The sequence below is a fragment of the Pangasianodon hypophthalmus genome, chromosome 27 (assembly GCF_027358585.1).
Source record: "Pangasianodon hypophthalmus isolate fPanHyp1 chromosome 27, fPanHyp1.pri, whole genome shotgun sequence".
Taxonomy (NCBI): domain Eukaryota; kingdom Metazoa; phylum Chordata; class Actinopteri; order Siluriformes; family Pangasiidae; genus Pangasianodon; species Pangasianodon hypophthalmus.
In genome coordinates this window covers 12,954,387-12,974,529 of record NC_069736.1, presented here as the reverse complement: position 1 = coordinate 12,974,529, position 20,143 = coordinate 12,954,387, and the positions used below count along the sequence as shown (strand labels likewise).

At 37.2% G+C, this 20,143-nt stretch overlaps 1 protein-coding gene across 6 annotated transcripts in view; it reads left to right on the top strand.

Annotated features, from left to right (window-relative positions):
* garnl3 (GTPase activating Rap/RanGAP domain like 3) overlaps window positions 1-20,143 on the top strand; it is an 84,392-nt gene that overhangs the window by 47,346 nt on the left and 16,903 nt on the right. For 4 of the 6 annotated variants that reach the window (XM_026921550.3, XM_026921554.3, XM_053230259.1 and 1 more), the window contains 15 exons: window positions 2,827-2,901; window positions 6,994-7,093; window positions 8,048-8,166; window positions 8,569-8,633; window positions 10,655-10,718; window positions 10,912-10,938; window positions 11,037-11,112; window positions 11,263-11,361; window positions 11,498-11,601; window positions 17,612-17,720; window positions 17,841-17,886; window positions 18,460-18,566; window positions 18,813-18,928; window positions 19,499-19,621; window positions 19,809-19,883. In XM_026921550.3, coding sequence (XP_026777351.2) covers window positions 2,827-2,901; window positions 6,994-7,093; window positions 8,048-8,166; window positions 8,569-8,633; window positions 10,655-10,718; window positions 10,912-10,938; window positions 11,037-11,112; window positions 11,263-11,361; window positions 11,498-11,601; window positions 17,612-17,720; window positions 17,841-17,886; window positions 18,460-18,566; window positions 18,813-18,928; window positions 19,499-19,621; window positions 19,809-19,883 — 1,305 coding nt within the window. The remainder of the gene's footprint in view (window positions 1-2,826; window positions 2,902-6,993; window positions 7,094-8,047; window positions 8,167-8,568; window positions 8,634-10,654; window positions 10,719-10,911; window positions 10,939-11,036; window positions 11,113-11,262; window positions 11,362-11,497; window positions 11,602-17,611; window positions 17,721-17,840; window positions 17,887-18,459; window positions 18,567-18,812; window positions 18,929-19,498; window positions 19,622-19,808; window positions 19,884-20,143) is intronic. The other 2 variants (XM_026921556.3, XM_026921552.3) reach the window with 1 other exon arrangement.

Below are 20,143 nucleotides of genomic sequence, written 5' to 3'. Positions count from 1 at the left end.
GTTATTTTCACTCACACACAGCTGCCTGTAGACGTTTTCTCACCCAGCCAGCAATGAACTTCTCGTCCTCAGTTTTACGTCTAAGATGTTTTTATCAGGTTACTTGTATGGTAGGAAATGCTGTAGTACCTCCTCTTGACATTTTCACAGAGCACAAAGCAATCTGCTTGGCCATGTTTGCTACTACCAGTTTCTTTATATTTGTATCTAATGTTCAAGTGCACACTGTTCTTCAGCTCATCTCTCTCATTTTTAACACATTAACAGCTCATCTCCATCAAACATTAGCACGCAAAATTGTGAGAATACTAGAGTATGTGTGTGTGTGAGGGCATATGTGCAAGTGTGGTCACACAGCCTTAGTAGCCCAGTGACTTGTCCTGTTGGCTTCTCTAGAACAAGGCAGGCCACAGTAGAACCAAGCGTTAATGACTGTAATTCAGGAATACTGGTTGTGTTTCTTCTTTAGGTAAGGATGCAACGTATTACATAAAAACTAATACATTTTCTATTATCTCTGCTTACTGATCTTCATTTCAGCAACCTTTCATTCATCTAGTCTCACCTCCAACGTGTTGTCATTGGTGATTCAGTCATCTGATTAGACAAAATTATTGTATTTGTCAAAACATATTTGTGCTCACGGGACAAGCTAATTATTTTAGTCCATGTTATGGCTGTAATAGGAAGATCATTAGCTTAATTAATGATGCTCAGCTCCAGTTATTAGAGCATATTGACTTCTATATCCACAAAATAAGAGGTAAATGTGTATTTTTATTTATATATATATATATATATATATATATATATATATATATATATATATATATATATATTTTTTTTTTTTAATTTTATTTTATATATTGTATTAAACAGTGTTGTTACTGTGGTTGTGATCACACATTGGTCTTTCCTGATTAAAAAAATGGATATGATATCGGTATATATTACACCATGAGATATAACAATATGATGATTATTTTAAATTGTATCTTGATACACATGCACACAGTGAGAGGGGGAGCAAGAGAGAAGAGTGTATTGGCCAACAGGTGGATGGAAGTAAAAGGGGGAAAGAGAGAGTGGGCGCAAATGGAGAGGGGATGGGTGAGGTTCTATCGTCTGTTGCTTAGCAACCAACGTCGTTCCGTCTGGAGGATGTCACAATTTCCCAGTGCAAAAGAGATTACATTGTGTCAAAGGGGATTGAGATGCACACACACACACACACACATACACACACACACACACACACAAACACACACACATGCAGACACACACACTAGAATGTGCTTCATACATTACCAAGAGTCATTTACAGGTTGTAGTGAAAGTAGAGTAGCTACTGAAATACACAATCTCTCTCACTTCACCCATTCTCTCTCTCTCTCTCTCTCACACACACACACACACACACACACACACACACACACACACACACACATGCAGTCTCTGTAATTAGTCTCAAATTGTGTGTGCAGCTGGTTCTCCATTGTCACCGAAGGGCTTTCATGTAAAAAAAAAAGTGTGTGTGTGTGTGTGTGTGTGTGTGCGTGAGCGCATGTGTGTATGTGTTTCTGTGTGCCGATTATTTGGTGTTGATAGCAGAGTTTGTCCTACAGAGGCCTCACTCACATTTTCCCACTTTCCCCTCCATCTCCCTCTCTCCTTCTTTTTCATAATCACGTTTTAATTTCTCACCTCCAACACAAACTCATCTAACTCCAGCTGAGTCACTTTAGGAAAAAAGTGGGGACTCACTAAGAGGAGAGAAAATGAGAGAGAGAGAGAGTGAGAGAGAGCGAAGGTGAAAAGAAGAGATGAGAGGGATGAAATTTCTCTTTCATTTTCCTCCAAAATGAGAAACACTTACTACAGAGAATTTTTAAAAATAAATATGGGGAAATATTTTCATAAAACAGCTCCATGTTATGTTGTAACATATTGAATGTCAGTTTTTAAAGAAGTGCTAAGGCTTTCATTCATGTTGTGTTGGCTTTCCCATGCAAAAAAATACAAATTCTATCATATTTAATACTTTGCTTCTCCATGACATAATGGCCACAATTTAAAAAAAGAAAGATTGGCAAGGTTTAAATGCCTCAAATGAATGTGGTCAGCCTTTTTTTCAGGTCTAAAATAATATAAAGAAGTTATTAGAATACTTTCACACCTGATGTTTATTTTTTTCCCTCAAACCCCAATGCACTTTTTACATGTACTCAAATGGGAAGCAAGGCGGGTAGAAAATAGCCACTTTTCTTGAAAGTGCTGCTGCCAGCAATTTTTTTTTGGTCACAGTGGAGCTTTCAGATTTTTTTCACATTTTCAGTGTCAAACTTTTTTTTTTAACCTCGCAACCAGTCAGGTTGTAAGTTTCAGAGAGGCAAGAAAAACAAACATGGAGTGCCAGTGAAAAATGAGTCCTGTAAGTTAGTGAACATTAGGAAATTTATGACATGGTGAATTGAAAATATTTCATTGCCAATGTTCCAACATTGCAGTATAACTAAAAATAACTTTTTTTTTACATTCAGTGGTATACGGTGTGATGGCCCACTTTAACTGTTTCTGCATACAGTCAAGTCACACATGTAGCTCTGTTCTGTTGATTTTCTGCCTTCAAAGCTACAGAGAAGTCAGAAACCTCATAAATAAAGAGTTAAACCAATCTTTATTTCATCTTTATTACTGATGATTAAAAAAATCTAATCTAGATAGCTATTTAGCTGATACTTCATTCAAAGATATGTATATATCCACAGCACGTAATGTATCATGGACATGGTGAGAGGCTGATAAACTGTATGTGTCTCTTCACAGCTGATCTCCAGTGATGCAGATGGAGCCATACAGAGAGCCGGAAGGTTCAGGGTGGAGAATGGTTCCCTAGATGAGGTGAGGAATGTACTCACAAACTGACACATGTAGGACCCTCATGCTGTGAGGAGCCAAGCACCAAGGGTGCCCTGTGTTGTAGAGGCTGTTTAGGATTTTTTGTTTTTCTTCACTTGAAGCAATGAAACGAGCAATGAAATGAAACAAACAATGAAGCGAGCATCAGCATCAGAAATGGTTGTCATCAGTAGTGCCCCCTTTGACATTTTTCTTATTCTTATTTGCAGTCACATCCATTAACAACAAAAAGTCAGCCATTTTGGTTTTTTTGCCTTCTGAGAGGTTTCAGTTTTTAAATACTCCTCCTTTCAGATTCATCAAATTCAAACAAACAAATTTAGTCAACATAGTGTCAAGATGTCCATGATGCTAAATTGGCAATCAATTTATATATTGCACGTCACAAACAGGAAGTGTGGCATAATTCCAATGTACGTCATGCAGTGTAGCTCAAAGTTCACATGTATGTTCAATGATGGCACTTTCTTTAGGGTTCATTTGTTTTATACCACATTTGGTCAGCATGATGTGATATCCTCCATGATGCTAAAGTGCAAAAGAAATGTTATCCCAAATGGTGTTGCCATGGTGAGGCAGTCAATTAACAACTAATGACGCTTAAACAGGAAGTGTGGCATAAGTCCACTGTACATCTTGCAATGTAGTGATGTCTTTTCTTTCTTTCTGGGTGAAGAGAAAAAAAAGGTGAGAGCATCAAGCTGTATGACTGTGCTGATCAGAATTTAGATGACGTGTGCTTCAACAAGCCCACCAATCAAAAACAAATGATTCAGTGTTTATTCAATCAATCTAAGCAGTGTTCACCTACAAATCAGACACCCCTGTTTGTCCCCTCCCCCCTTCTCCTTTATATCTCAAGGGAAACGAACTAGATTGACAAGCAAATCAAAACACGCCTCTGGTCTGGGGACCAAGTCTGAATGTGTGCAATGTGCATTGTGGCTTAATAACACTTTAACAGCTATTTGCATTTGTAGAAGAATTAGCTAGGCTTGATTACAGAGTGAAGAATGAGACAGACCTGTGATCATGTAGAGAGGGTGTTAGGTTTTTGTGTGTGTGTGTGTGTGTGTCTGTGGTAAAGGGGTGTAGCTTTGCATGATTGAGCTGCATGCATCGACCCATGGTCTTACTGAGGAAAGATTTATTGATGAGTGCATGTGTGTGTGTGTGTGCACACGTGCGTGTGTACACGATTACTGTTCATCAGCATGCAGAATGCAGTGGCAGTTCTACATCATTTTATGCGGTGGCCAGGCAGGTGAGGGTTCTAAGGGGACTTTGTTACATAGTAATGTGTTTGCCTAGTGCAGATCAGAGTGAATTATCAGAGTGATTATTTTGGTGATTTGCTTTCACAGTGTACATACTTAAATGACTAAAATGACTGAAATGGAATAGTCTACCAAGTCCATGACATGGCTAACCAAATGGAGAGAACTTTTTTGCAGTGGCCAAAAAATTGAAATTGGTGTTCTAGAACTTGTCTTGTAGTTGTTGACACAAATAGGCCACAAACAGTATATTTGAAAAAAGCCAAACATTTGTTTTGTAGATACTCCTATTTTAAATCTCTAAGTGAAAAAACTCATTATGACTCATACTGTACTCTTCCAATTTGCCCTTTAGAACACACATGTCCTGTCCCTGATGGTATCGCTCCACAGTAGCAACTAGTTAGCAGCAAACATGATGCTTGTTTAGTGATGGTCATTTTTCGTCCCACACTTTCCACACAATTCCTTGTGTGTTTAAAAGATAGTTGGAGAGATATGTGTGTCTGCGCTCATTCTCAAGAATCAGTGCTTGTTCAGATGGATCTCGGCTCAGCGGATACAAAAAAAAGTCTACACAGCCCTGTTAAAATTGCATTTTTTTTGTGATGTAAAAAAAAAAAAAAAGAAACCAGGATAAATCATGTCACATCTTTTCCCACCTATAACGTGATATAACAGTCAACAGAATTCAAGTGAAAAACAAATAGAAATGTTTCAGGGGAAAAAAGAAAAAACCTACAATATCCTGGTTATACAAGGGTCTACACCCTTTTAGAATGGGGCATGTGACTGTGCTCAGAATTAACCAATCATATTCAAACTTGTGTTCAAAAGCAATTATCATACACCCATTATCAGTGCTGTGATTCTGAATAACCCCAAATAAAGATCAGCTGTTTCTGTAGGAATTTCTTGACCTCTTCTTGGTTTCGTCCAACTGTTGAAGCCATGATCCTCAGAGAATTTCAAAAGAATTTACAAAGTATTAAATGTACCATGGAACACCATGAAGGCCATCAATAACAAGTGTAGAAAATGGAGCATGACAGTGACATTACCAAGAACAGGATGTCCCTCTAAAAATGACAGTACGACAAGAAAAAAACTTACCAGGTAGGCTGTCAAGACACCTACAGCAACATTAAAGGAACTGCAGGAATATCTGGCAAGTACTGGTCACAACCTGCATTTGACAACAGTCTTGTATTCTTCACATGTCTGGGCTATGAGGTAGGGTAGTTAGACAGAAACTCTTTCTCATGGAAAATACTTCCAAGCCTGCCTAAATCACCATGTGGCAAAATGTTCTTGTCTGATGCGACCAAGGTAAAATTATTTGTGCATAATTATAAAACACATTTGGCACAAAAACAAGACAGCTTATCACCCAAAACACAAAACCCATAGTGAAGCATGGTGGTGGCAGCATCATGCTAAAGGTCTGCTTCTTTTCAGCTGGAACTGGGGCTGTAGTGAAGAGGGAATCATGGATAGCTACAATTACCAGTCTATTTTAGCACAACACCTGCAGATGAAGAAAAATTTCAGCATGATAATGACCATTGACAGAAAGGCCCAGTCTGAGCCCCGATCTAAATCCTTTCGAAAACCTGTGGAGTGACTTGAAGAGGCCCTTGGACAGATCAATTTGATAGACCTGGAGCATTTTTGCAAGGAAGAATGACTTTTCATTTTATGTTGATATGCCATGTCACATTAAAGGAGAAAACATATGACAAAGAGGTGGCTCAGTGGTTAAGGCTTTGGGTTCTGCATTGGAAGGTTGTGAGTTCAAAACCAATACTGCCCAGTTTTCATGGTTGTGTCCTTGAGCAAGACGTTTAACCTTTAACTGCTCAGTTTTATCCTTTCTCAATTGTAAGTCACTTAATTTAAAAGCATTAGGCACAGGTAAATGTGAAAAAACATTTAAAAAAAAAAAAAGCAGACCGGGCTGCAGCCCATATTTTTGCCAGACCAGTATATTGTAGGTACGCATTAAGCTATTACAGCTATTGTGAGTGTATGAAAGAGTGAATTTTTGCAGATATTAAGACATGTTTGTGTGTGTGTGTGTTTCAGTGGTACAACTGTCAATAAAAAAAATCATGCTGGAGCTCATGTCTGTTACTGTCAAATTAAATAACAGATAACAGATAGCTAGAGTGACCTGTAACATTACTTGTCTCTTCCCGTGTGACAGTTGGTTAACAGTTTTCCTTTGCTGCAATGCTTTTATTGTCTCTATTCTTTATTCTTCTTCCTCTTCTACCAGAGCTAGACAGAGCTATACAGCCGTTATTGCTCCCACTAGACAAGTCACCAGTCACAGAAATTGATTTGATCATACAAATTCATGTGTGGGCTACAGGGGAAAAAAATGAGACTGTCCTTCCACAGAGAAACTAATTTGTCTTCTGCCACTATTTTTATCACTGTGATTGTTTATTCTTTATTTGATTGTCAGCCTTTTAGTATTCCTTTTAGTAAAAAATCAAGCCTTTTAGTAAAAATCAAATATGAATTAAATAAGAAATTTCCTTCCTAATGAAAAGATAAAATTTATATGATAAAAAAAATGATAAAATTTACATATTTGGATTACTCAAACAGCTAACAAATTGACTCAACTCATCTCAGTTTTAAGTAATTCTGTAGAAGTAAACCTCTTTGTTAGATTTACATAAATGATCAAATAAGCACACTTAATAGTGGCCTTGAACTTGAACCCTGCTGTAAAAAAAAGAAAAAAGACAGCAACGAAAAACATTATTTATTTATTTTGTTTTTTTAGAATATGGACTACACTCCAGGAACCTGGAGGAGAACCGATGTCCATCTGGAGAACCCAGAGTACCACACCAGATGGTTCTTCAAGTACTTCCTAGGAAAAGGTGGGAATTATGCTTCCTACAGTGATGGAGTGTTCCCTCTGCACTCCATCATTCTTCAGTGATAAGATTCAGATCATTTTGTTATTATTCACTAAAAACTGATTAATAATGTGTAACATAGCGGTCCTGACTAATAAGAGATAACAACAATTAACACTATATTAGCATACCTTTTTAATTAAATACATTCCACTATGCTTTGATAATGTAGATACTTTTAGATGCTACAGTAATTCTTTTTGCTGTTTCATCACTTCAGCATTGACAGCATACGCATAATGCCGGCATTTTTGAGGTAGCAAAAATTGGCACTTGTTAATTATGCAATAAAACCGCATACAAACACTCATACACATACAAGAGCATATGAGACTCAGTAAATGTTTGTGTGCCTTCCTATATTTAATAACACCATCAATACAGTGTGTGAGAACCCTCATCCCAGCATCAATATTTTCTATCTCTCATTCTATCTCTCACTAACACTCACACGCATGCACTTACACACACATACACACACACACACACACACAGTTGCTAACACACACTTTCCTCAACAGTGCACACACATTGCCACTGCATGCCCAGAAAGCAGATGCCTGCATTATGTCTTCTTAATTTGTTTAAAGCAGTACACATACTTTTCAGAGAGTGGGAGGGAGGGCGCTAGGGGAGAGAGATGGAGAGAGAGAATGAATATGTGACACAGGAAGGGTGGGGACAGTGAAACAGACCAGATCCTCATCCTGTAATTGCATTTCAGGCCCTATTCATTTATCTTCTGTCTCCTAAACACCGCTCTGCTTTTGTCCAGACTAGCTTTGGCAAATGTTTGAGCTTTTCATATAGATATATGAAAGACATTTCATATAGATATATAAGTGTGTGTATTTATAGATATACACGTTTTTTTGGTCTCTCATTCTATACGTTTGCTTTACATTTTGCCTCCAGTCCATCAGAACTATGTTGGTGTGGATGCAGAGAAGAACCCATTCTACTTATCTGTGGTTTTGTCAGATCAGAACAACCAGAGGGTTCCTCAGTACCGAGCCATCCTTTGGCGCAAATCGGTAAGAGAGAATGTGTCTCTTATGATCAGTGAATCATATTATCTACCTGTTTCTAGTCATCCTGCTTAGCCACTCAGAAAAGAGTCCAAGAGAGCGAATTGGTTTAATATCATTATAGAGGCTGATTTATTTTGAAGCTCTGTGTGTGTGTGTGTGTGCGCTTGTTTTATATACACACATTCCCACACCCACCAAATAAATCAATAATTTCACAAATTTATTCCACCAATGGATATTAGGATAAGTCAGATTAATGAAGTACAACCAATGCTGCATAATAGATAACATTATTTTTCTGCTGTGTCTGCTCTTATTTCTGCAGAACTTGCAGTATTATTAAATCTCAGTATCAGCCTAATTACTGTCTGTCTAATGTGTGTTGCAATTTGTGTTTTTCTGCAGGGTACTCTAAAGATTAGCCTTCCTTACAGCCCAACAAAAACCCTATCAGTCAAATCCATATTAAGGTAAGCAGTACACTCATGTGGCATGACACACCGTCAGTAACATACCTATTTTATACACATACAAAGCACCTTAAGAAGTAGGTCTGGACTGACCATTGGAAGTACTGGGAGATTTCTCAATGTCCTGGTATTGTATGGCAATATGTCAACACACCGTCAGTGAAAAGACCTATTACTGGGGGCATTACTATATTAAACTGTGTGTTGATGTATTAGAACTAAAAACTTTAAGCTTTCCTTAATTGTTAGCTCTAAAAATTAGCTCCATTATGAAGCACTTCTCACTCTGAGCACTTGCATTTAGGGGAGATTTTGTACATTCAATTTGTCGAAATGAAAATGAATGGAAATAATGAAAATGCAAACCACAGTCTTGAAGGTTTTATTAGCAAAGATGATGCAATTTACATGGCTTACAAAATCTGGATTCATGAGACAGTAAATTCCAAATTCATTTTAATAAAACTCTGATCTAAACTTTATAAACTAACTTTAAATATCCTTCATTAATCATATAGTGAAAACATTTACAATATACAGTATATCCTTTAATGGTAAATTACATGATCATTGTGATCAAATGTAGCTAGATGCCATGGCAAAATTCAGTGAAAAACATACCTCTTATTTAAAAAATAATAAACATACCAACACCAGGTGAGATGTATTTGACCCCTCTTCAGATCTGGCATTACCATCCATCTCAGGTGATTGATTTCAAGTGGACAGCACTAAATACATGCCTGAGTGGGGTCAAATGCCTCTTCTGATCCCATCACTCAGATCATTTGCGAAGATGTCCTGGGACGCATGTGGTCCTATTTGTAGTCTGAGCAACAATGTGTCCTGATGCGTCCCCAGCAAAAGGCCACCTAGCTGCCGGGTTTGTGGTTTTCATGAGGAACCATTCGACAAAGCTCTTCCTATGTGTAACATGTTGACTTTTTGGCTAAAGAATCTATTAATTCTCTATTTTTTTAAACATCAAGGGCCTTTTCATAAGCATATTTTGTGTTATCTTTCTTAACATAACATAACTTAACATAAGCTCAATACTCTATGAGTGTAGTCTATTTGTGTTAGCGAACTGGTCTACTCATTCCCACAGCTGTTCTTTATTTATGAAAATATATGTAAAAACATGAAATGATTTTAGCACCTGGGTGAAGTATTTAAGAAAATGACCAAGTTCATTGGAGCTGCATTTGTGAGGGACTGATTTTTTAGTCCTTGGACTCTGGCCCGCATGTGTCGATTCTCTCACAATAAATTTTTAATTCACTTACTTCGCTCTCTTTTCATTTGTGTGATTGTTGAAAGCACATGAAACATGATTAGATGAGCAAATGCTGCACACAATGGAGCACAGCCTGATGACAGTATGAACATAGCTTTTATCAACCCGTCAGAGCACCCGACGATTTAATTAGGAAATGGCATCTGACAGCCAAATATAAGCACTTTGAGTTTTTGTTTGGTATTGTTTAGTATTTTTTGGAGTTTGTTTGTGAAGAGACAGCAGTGTGTTTATTAGCCGCAGGGAAGAAGCTGTTGCAGAGTCTGGTGGTTGTGGCATGGATTCTACAGTAGCTTCTGCCAGACGGCAGGAGGGAGAAAAGTCCATGATAGATGTGGGAGGGGACATGCTTAATGCTGGTGGCCTTATGGAGAACATGTGAAACACTGCACAGACAGTAACCTGAGCTCAGGAGACCCTGGAGCTGTGAGGTGGTATGGTGGAATGATATGAAAAATTCAATGCAGCATTACAGGTTTCTGTCTGCTCACAGCTTCATATTTTTATAGATCGTGTTTCTATGTTTGTTGTTGAAAAAGTAGGTGACCCTGTTTTTAAAAATCCTGTATCTTATTTTAAAGAATGTGTGGCACCCAGCAATAATGTTAAGAATCCTGTTAATTTTTAGGTTTCTTGTCATGGTATGCCACAATACTGCCACACTGTTAAGTCAAACCATGAGAACACATTGGTTATTTTTCACCCTTTTCCTCTGTCTCTGCAGTGCTATGAACATGGAGCGCTTTGAGAAGGGCCCTAGAGAGATCCTCAACCCAGAGATCCAAAAGGTGCGAGTCACACCTGTTACTGATTTCTCTTCCTGAGCTTCACCTAGGAGCGCCATTCTGTATGCGGGTGTTTAAGGAAACCCTTTGATAAAAGAGAAATATGTCTTTTGATGAGATTGCGTGAGGATTAAATTTTTCATTGCACTGACATTTCTATATAATTAGTTTCGATTACTGTTTTGAATTTTCACAGGACCTACTAGTACTGGAAGAGCAAGAGGTAATTTTAGTTTTTATAATTATATATTTCAGAGACAGATAGCAAAATAATGATACTGACTATACATTAACTTAAATCATGTATGTCTGTTCTTGTAGGGCAGCGTAAACTTTAAATTTGGAGTCCTCTATGCCAAAGATGGCCAGTTGACAGATGATGAAATGTTTAGTAACGGTAAACACAGCATTACAACCCTGATACTTCGATATAATTTGATATGATTCCATATGCAAGATTTACGCATCACTGCCAATTAGGCTTGTCCTTGTAATGTTTCTAATGTTGTAATACATCTAATTTTAGCCTTGTCAAACTTTTTTTTAGAGACAGGAAGTGAGAACTTTGACAAGTTTTTGAATCTGCTTGGCGACACAATTTGCCTGCACGGCTGGGCTGGTTATAGAGGAGGCCTGGACACTAAAAGTAACCTCACAACTCTACCCATGAACACATATACAGTATATGCACGCCCATTTGTATATATAAATTTACAGAGACAATCCTGAAAGCAGTTTTTCTGAATGTCTCACAATTAATTACGCTTTCTCTTTCTTGCTAGATGACACTACAGGAATACACTCCATCTATACAGTATATCAGGGTCATGAGCTCATGTTCCATGTATCTACCATGTTACCTTACTCTAGAGAGAATAAGCAACAGGTAGGTCTTATTACAATTACAGCTACATACAGTATTCTTCAAAAATAAAAATAATAGCATGATAACAGCATGTCACAAAGCGTTTTATTCCTCTTATACGACAGCAATTTGCCAATCATTACAATATTGTTTTTATTAATGAAAGACACATTGTACAGTTTATTCATAGTTATATTTAATGTTGTGGAACATCTGCGAAACAAGTTATCACTTCCCTTACAGCAGCTATAAACAGTAATAATAAATAATAAATATGTCCTTACAAAAATCTTCACCTTCAACAATTATCAAACAGTGTTTCGTGGTTAGATAACAGCATGTTTTTTGAATTGGTTTATTATTAGTCTTAGATTATCTGGAACATCAGCCGAACAATTGAATTGTTGAACTGTGAATGAGTTGTTACCATAGAAAAGATTAGTATTAGTAGTATTTGTATTAGAACGAGCACATTAATATCAACATTTGGGTTATAACCGTAACTATTACAGGAAATAAATCAACACCTTCTGACCAATCAGATTAGAGAATTCAGCAGCATTTGGTATAACTACATTTAATAAAGTTTAATATTATTCATGTATTTGTAAATTATTGGCTGGCACTGGGACATTGTTCTACTTGGATAGAGGTTAGCAAATGCATGGCAGTCAAAGCACATATCCCGTAAACGACTACAGTGAGACTGATGGAGCATTTTAAAAAAGACAGAGCATTTATTGTGGCAAAAGATGAGCCAGTCTGTAACAGAGTAGATTAAATGGGTTATAAGGCCAAAGCTGTAGTCATCACAATGATCATTTCCGCTGCTCTGTTATTCTGACTTTCTTCGGCTTGTCTCTGTGCGCTTTCTCTAGGGACATTTTGTATTCTCCGTTAGACATTGTAACATTACTCACCTACAGAACTCAGCAAATCATCTCATTTTGTGCTCTCAGAGCATCACCTTCTCCCCTTCCTCTCTCTTAATAATCCAGCACTTTGTACATAAATTAAAGGAAGGATATTATGTCTTTCTACTATCTATGTAAGAGTGAGTCATACACAGTCACAGCTGAGCCACATCAACTTTATGAGAAATTAAAGCAATAATAGATTTGTAGCATTTTGAAAGATCAGGCTTATGAGTTAATTACAGCAGTTGGCGCTGTGATAGCACCTATTTCATTTGTATGTATTTGACGTCTTCTCTACTAATTCATAAGGAGATTTACAGATGCAGCCAAAGCACAGGATCTACTGTCATATTAAATAACATGCTGGACTGGCGAAAAGAATGAGAATAATTTGCGCAGCCTGTTCCAGGAATCCATTAGCTTATGAGGTTAGATGAGGTCATTAATCAGAAAGGTTGATTTTGACAGTGAGTGCATGGTTGTTTTTGGTGTGGTAATGTTTGCTTAAGATTTTGTATTGGGAGAGAATTGGAATAAATGAGTTTGTTCCAACTGAAGATTTTTAAAATCTAGGTAGCAAGCAGTAATGTTTGTTATTATGCTTGGTTTAATAAGACAGTAAGGTAAAATGGTTTCTGAATTGAAATGGATATTAACTAAGCACTCCCTCTTACCTTTATAGGCATATTAGGTGAATGAATTACAACCTCAGTTTCATATGAAGATGTTCTTGCTTACCTTTGCATAATGCTGGGTGCCACAAATGAAGAAAATCTACAATTTAATCAATTTCATGGCATACATGTCACCAGCGACATGCTAGGTATTTCAAATATTACAGATTCAGTACTCAATGTTATAAAAGGTTTGTGAGTGCATACACAGCAAAACATACAAAAACCTCACCAGTGTACTGCTTTACTTTGACAAAGCCTACCAGGTACAGGAGATTTCACTTAAATCCTCTGGCAGGAAAATGCTTATACTGATGCAACTTCATTTCTTTGTGGTTCCTCTCAGTGCTCCTTCAGATCAGTTTCTATTCCTCACAAAATGATCCCCACCTAGTGACTGGGAGATCACATTACAGGCCATGTCTTTGTATACAGCAGGGGTCATCAGCTGGTCAGGTGACTCAGGTGTCTTTTAGCAGGGAAATCACTAAACTGTGCTGAAATAGGGCCCTGTAGGACTGAAGTAGATCATGTCTGATATACATCGACATTGTGGAAGAGCAAGATCAAAACAACTAGTCTAAAATGCAAGCTTGTAAACATGGTGGTGTTAGTCTTTCTTACATGATAAATTGCTAGATATTGCGATACATCCATTGCAATTAAAAAAAAATGTAATATACAAAATCATAATATATATATAAAGATAATAAAGATCCATATTGCTATATGTTGCAGATAACTGGATGATCAGAGTGGGCATAGTGGGTTTTATGATAGTCTCAAACTTTATCCATGACTATTTGTAGCCAACTGTTAAAAAAAAAAAAAAAAAAAACTTCTTATGGTTTAAATAAGAAGTGTCAGAGGATTTCAGATCATTGAATACCTCAGGTATCACAAATCTTTCCAGATACAGTACCAGTCAAAAACATGAAAAGCAATTTACCATTTTAGATTACAATTTTGACACGGAGGTGATTCATCTCACTTTTAAATTTTCTAAAACATCTGTTAGCTTTGTCTCTTGCTTTGCCTGTCTCTTGCTTTGCCTGAACAATTCACTTTTTTTCACCTTTTCTCTACTGTTGATAATATCAACTGGTTATCAGTTCCAGCTTTTTTTTTTAGCCTTATTCTCTTTCTGTTTATCAGATCAGACATGAGGTTGAGTATGAGTACAGCTTTTGAGCTACTCGTAGCTTTCAGAGCTTTTAGAGTTCACAACAGAAGGCTTTTGAAAGCACCTGCACTCACTCAAGGCCTTACATCCCCTTTACTGAGCACCACTTGAACTCTTACTGTCAGTCTGCATTTACCAATGATGACTGTGAAAAGAGCACATACTACACACACACACACACACACACACACACACACACACACACTACAATGATCAAGCATGATTGCAGCAAAGTAAAGGTGGGCACATCCAGTAATTATTGAGAATATTTTTAGATCATTTCATACACTGTATACACATATATACTGCATAATGGACTTACAGCACTGTACGGTATGCTGGCATTTGGCAGATATAATTTATTGTACATTATACTGCATATGTTGTCTACAGGTTAACCTTTTAAAAACTGTCCATTACTGACTGATTATTATAACATTATTCAGTGTGTACTCATTGATCTTAGATACAGATTCAGTGTCATACCCGGATCCACCGTCAATTAGTCGCTACTGCAACTCTTGAATTTGCTGACACTCCAATTTCAGACAGTCACACTCATATTCCTATTAACACTTCTTTTGACATTTTGTTTTCTTTCATCTGTGATTCTAATTTTCATGCTTTTGCCCTTACTGATTTGGATTTTTATAGTAAAGAAACTTGCACTTGTATCCACCTACTTCAGCCGTGTCATGACATTCAGGTTGATTAGTAGCAGGAAGAGTAACTCAGTGAGGCTCCTGCAATCCCATAATGCATTACATTTTACTAATATCAGCCCTATTTATTCTAAGTCTTAGTGCACATGACCACATGTAATTTTGAAAACACTTTTTTTATGTTTTGGCCACACTAGCGTTTCTGGTCTGTTTCCCAAATGTTTGCTGCCCATGATAAAATGCCAAAAAAATTAAAACATTCTGGGCATGCGCACTGGGTGTCTGACTCATGACATTTACATAAATTCTGGCATTTTTGTTTGTTTTTGACAATGTTATTAGACACACTAGTGTCACTTGTGTACTATACAAACCATTCAAACATTAGAGTAAAATTACAGAAAAGTAAATTTCACCATCTTGGATTTGTGGAGATCACATGGCAGTCATATTGCAGAGTTTTGCAAAGTTATGTATTCATGGTCAAGAGTTTAGACTAGAGTGACTAAATGAAGAGTTTCAGATATGCAGTGGGTTCAGACCCCTTCAGTTTTTGCACATTTTATTCTGTTATAGGTTTAATTTAAAATTGATTCAATTTACTTTTTTGGCTGTCAATCTATACACAATAACCCATAATGAAAAAGTGAAAACACTTTTTTTCTGCCAGATCCTCTCAAGCTCAATCAGATACGGAGCATCTGTGAACTGCCAGCATCTGTGAACTTCAGGTCTTTCCACAGCTGTTCTGTGGGGTTTAGGTCTGGGCTTTGGCTGGGTCACTCAAGAACATTCAGAGACTTGTCCCTAAAGCCACCCCAAGTCTCTTTGCCCAAGTCTGAGGTTTTGTGTACTCTGAATCACGTTTGCATCAAGGACCTTTCTGTATTTTTCTGCATTCATCCCTCTCTCAATTCTGACCAGTCTCTCTGTCCTTGCCACTGAGAGGCATCCCTATAGCATGATGCTGGTGCAGCCACTCTTCACCATAGGGGGTGGTATTAGCCAGTTGATGAGAAGCATCTGGTTTTTGCCAGATGTAGCATAACCAGAATCTTTTTCCTCATGCTCTTAGAGTCCTTTAAGTGCCTGCCATATGCCTTTTACATAGTAGTGGCTTCTGTCTGTAAAGGCCTGAATTATGGAATAACCCTTGCCCAGATCTGTCTTGACACAATTTGATCACGAAGGTCTACAGAGAGTTCCTTGGACTTCATGGCTTGGTTTTTAGTCTGAGATGCACTGAGAATTGTGGGTCCATATACACACGTACAGATGTGGCCATTGAGAATGCGCGTCAAAGGAAAAGGGATCCTGCGATTTTATGTGGTATCACGCAGGATCATGCACATGCTGCGGGCACAGGAAAGACAAGACCAGTTGGGGGCAGTCATGTTTCATTTGAACAAACACGGCTTGTTAGTAGGTACAGTAGTTCTGCCAGGACATATACTGTATACAGTATTGTACTCTTTTTCCAACCAAACAGTGCTGTTTCTTGTACTGAACCCAATGTTCTGCTTGTGCATGGCCAGTAGATCTGTGAACCTCTCTCAGAATTGTTTTGCAGCAAGCAGCAGAGCACATTAAACGTCGCTGAGCCTGCTGCGTGTTGATCTACAGTATGTTATTCCATGCGCCACCTGGTGGATATTGTGCATAGCACAACAAATGAATTTAAATTCTAAGAAGCGTGCCTGAAGGGTTCCGCGTGATCATGCGTGACAAATCGCATGAAACCACGTGAAAAAACGTGCATTCTTAAAGGCCAGATCTGTATATGTGCCTTTCTAAATCATGTCCAATCAACTGCATTTGCCACAGGTGTACTCCAGCCAAGACATTGCAAAATAATCGAAGCCTTAGCCAAGGGTTAATTTTTCATTTTTAATAAATTTGAAGAATAATTTTTTAAAAACATGTTCTCACTTTGTCATCACGGATTATTTGGTGTCGATTAATGGCAAAGTAAATTTAATCCATTTCACAATAAATAATGGAAGAGGTCTGAATACTTTCTGAACCCACTGTATATAACACCACATACCCAGTAATTTTATAAATTTGTTTTTAATAAAGTTTTTAATAAAGTTTTTAATAAATTTGAAGAATAATTTTTTAAAAACATGTTCTCACTTTGTCATCACGGATTATTTGGTGTCGATTAATGGCAAAGTAAATTTAATCCATTTCACAATAAATAATGGAAGAGGTCTGAATACTTTCTGAACCCACTGTATATAACACCACATATCCATGGAGCTAGTCAAATTTGATTGAAACCTTATTGAAGACTTGTATTATGATTGTTACTATATATTTTAGGTTTTTTTAGGTTTCTATTTTTTCTTGTATTTTTGTGTTTGTCTTCTGTTTTTATAAATTGGCTGCATTGAAAGCCAACTGATAACCAATATTTCTTACTATATACAGTAACTATACTTTAACACTGCAGAGTTCATAAGCAGCGGTCAGAAGCACAAATGGTAAACCATAGTGGATTGGAAGGGAAACATTTTTTTTTTTAATGTACACAATACAGACAATGAATGAACTATTTTGATATTAATGTATTTTTTGTGTCTGGCCATTTAGGTGGAGAGAAAGAGACATATTGGGAATGACATCGTCACCATTGTATTCCAGGAAGGAGATGATGCCTCTCCATCTTTCAAGCCCTCCATGATCCGATCTCATTTCACACGTATCCTTTTACACGAAATAACAAATTTAGACAAATGGACATATTTAGAGCAGGACAATTAAAAGGTAACGTTTCTCTATATTAAAAACTTAATTTATGTATCCTTAATTCACTTGCCAGATATTTTTGCCTTAGTTAGATACAACAGTCAGAATGACAGCTATAGGTATGTATCTGTATGAGTTGTTATTTAAAATTTGTCATCAACAGTTGTTTTTGCAAACAAATGAACTGTTTCTGTGAAAAAAACTAAAAGAAATTGCATTGCAAAACACATACACATATATCATATTCTTGCACATGCAGGGTAACAAATCACATACAACAAAGACGGAAAGATCAGACTTGGCGTCCTGTTGTACACATTTAACAAATTTAACAAATGCACTGTTATGAATCACTCTTTGTGAAATCACACATATGCACATATGGAGCTTATTGGACGCAGTCTGCTTTAAAATGGGCAAAAGAGGTGCTCCAAACTAAGTAAATAGCCTAGGCTAATGAAATTTAGTCAAGTTTAATAAAAAATATAATGACTTTTAGTAGTACTGCAGTAATACTTTTAGTTTTAATTATTTAAAAACGAAATAATTATCTAAAACTAAAGTTTATGTGCATAGAACTTAATATGAACAGTTGGTAAAAATCACTAGCACAGATGACCCCACATGTGACCCCAAGGTTGAGAAGCCTTGGTGTAATGTATATGGTATAACGTAATAGTAATATTTTGCAGGTTGAAGATTTTCTCAGAAGAGAGTGTGCCGTTGTTCGGACCGCCCCTTCCCTCACCGCCAGTATTTACAGACCACCAGGAGTTCAGGGACTTTTTACTAGTCAAATGTTAGTCTACTCTTTTTAAATTTTTTTCTTTATATTTCTAAATATGTTTACGTATTTTGTTTGAATATGTAGTGTTAGCGAGCCAACATTATTTGCTAGTAAGGTAGAAGTGACAGCAAATCTTTGTATCATGAATATTTCAATATAAGCATATTTAGTTTTTCAGGATGGAGGTTTTTTAAATGTCTGTCTTGTCTATCTTTCGGTATTTGTGGCTCTTGCTCACACTTACCTTCCATCTCTCAGTAATAAATGGAGAGAAAGCCACTCTTGAGACCCCCACATTTGCTCAGAAACGTCAGCGGACTCTTGACATGCTGATTAGATCTCTGTATCAAGACCTCATGCCAGACCTGCACAAGGTACATGCACTAATTATCAACTAATTAACACTTTTCTCTTTCTCTGCATCCTGTTCTTAAGGCACAGCAGCCTCATTTTGTTGTTTATAACTCCTCATTATCATGCCTCCTCGTCTGCAGAAGCTCACCTTTCTCTCACCCTTCCTCTATTACCTTTCACTGCTTAATCAAGCTCTCACCTTAATTTTCTTCTATGTTTGCTTTTCAAACTGTGACAATGGCTAACACACTCCAAATTCTTAGTAGAAATTAGCAATTGGTTAAATATTAGTTAGAATAATATATACAGTAATTTGTGAAAAAAAATGAGAATCAGCAGTCTTAGTCATTATTATTATTATATTATATTATTACATAATTTTATAGTCATATTGTTTTATCAGTTGCTACTAGGTTGTTTCCTAACAACCACTTCTTATCCAGTGCCTGCTCCGATGCATCCCGCCTACCTTTTTCTGCCCTGTTCTGGATTTCTGCTTTTTTTCCCGGGTCCTTCTCTAAGACCCGTGTGTGTGTGTGTGTGTGTGTGTGTGTGTGTGTGTGCACGTGTTTGTGTTACTGCTCTTTTAGGTTCCCTTTTCTCCACAGAACATGTTAAACCGTCGCTCCTTCAGTGACGTGCTGCCTGAATCACCCAAGTCGGCCCGCAAGAAGGAGGAGGCACGCCAGGCTGAGTTTGTACGGATAGGGCAGGTAATGCACACATATACACAGCTGCCATTTTTTAAATAAATGACTGTTTCAAATCATGCATCATTTAGACAAATCAAAAACCTACCCCAAAACAGAAACACACAAAACAAAGTGTAACTATTCTCGTGGAAACATTCATCAAACTGACTTCATGGCAGTTTATGTACTTATGTGGTTGTCTTCCTAGGCATTGAAGTTGAAGACCATTGTAAGAGGGGATGCTCCTACAAGTCTAGTCAACACTGGTCTTTGCAGGAAAGAGGTGAGAGGAACTGGCAGAAAATGTATGAGGGTGTGTGTTCTTTAACACTCTGTTCACTAGTTTGTAATAGATGCTATTGTTAATTTAATGAACATTGCTGGATTTTTTCCCAAAATATAATCAAATTAGTAATTTAAACCACAGCAATGCTAATCAGTAAAGCAGTTACTATGGATGAATGAACACTGTAAACATGTCATATTGAAGCATTTTTGTTCCACAAGCTTCATACCCGACCACCCGCTCCCACAGTATTCCAG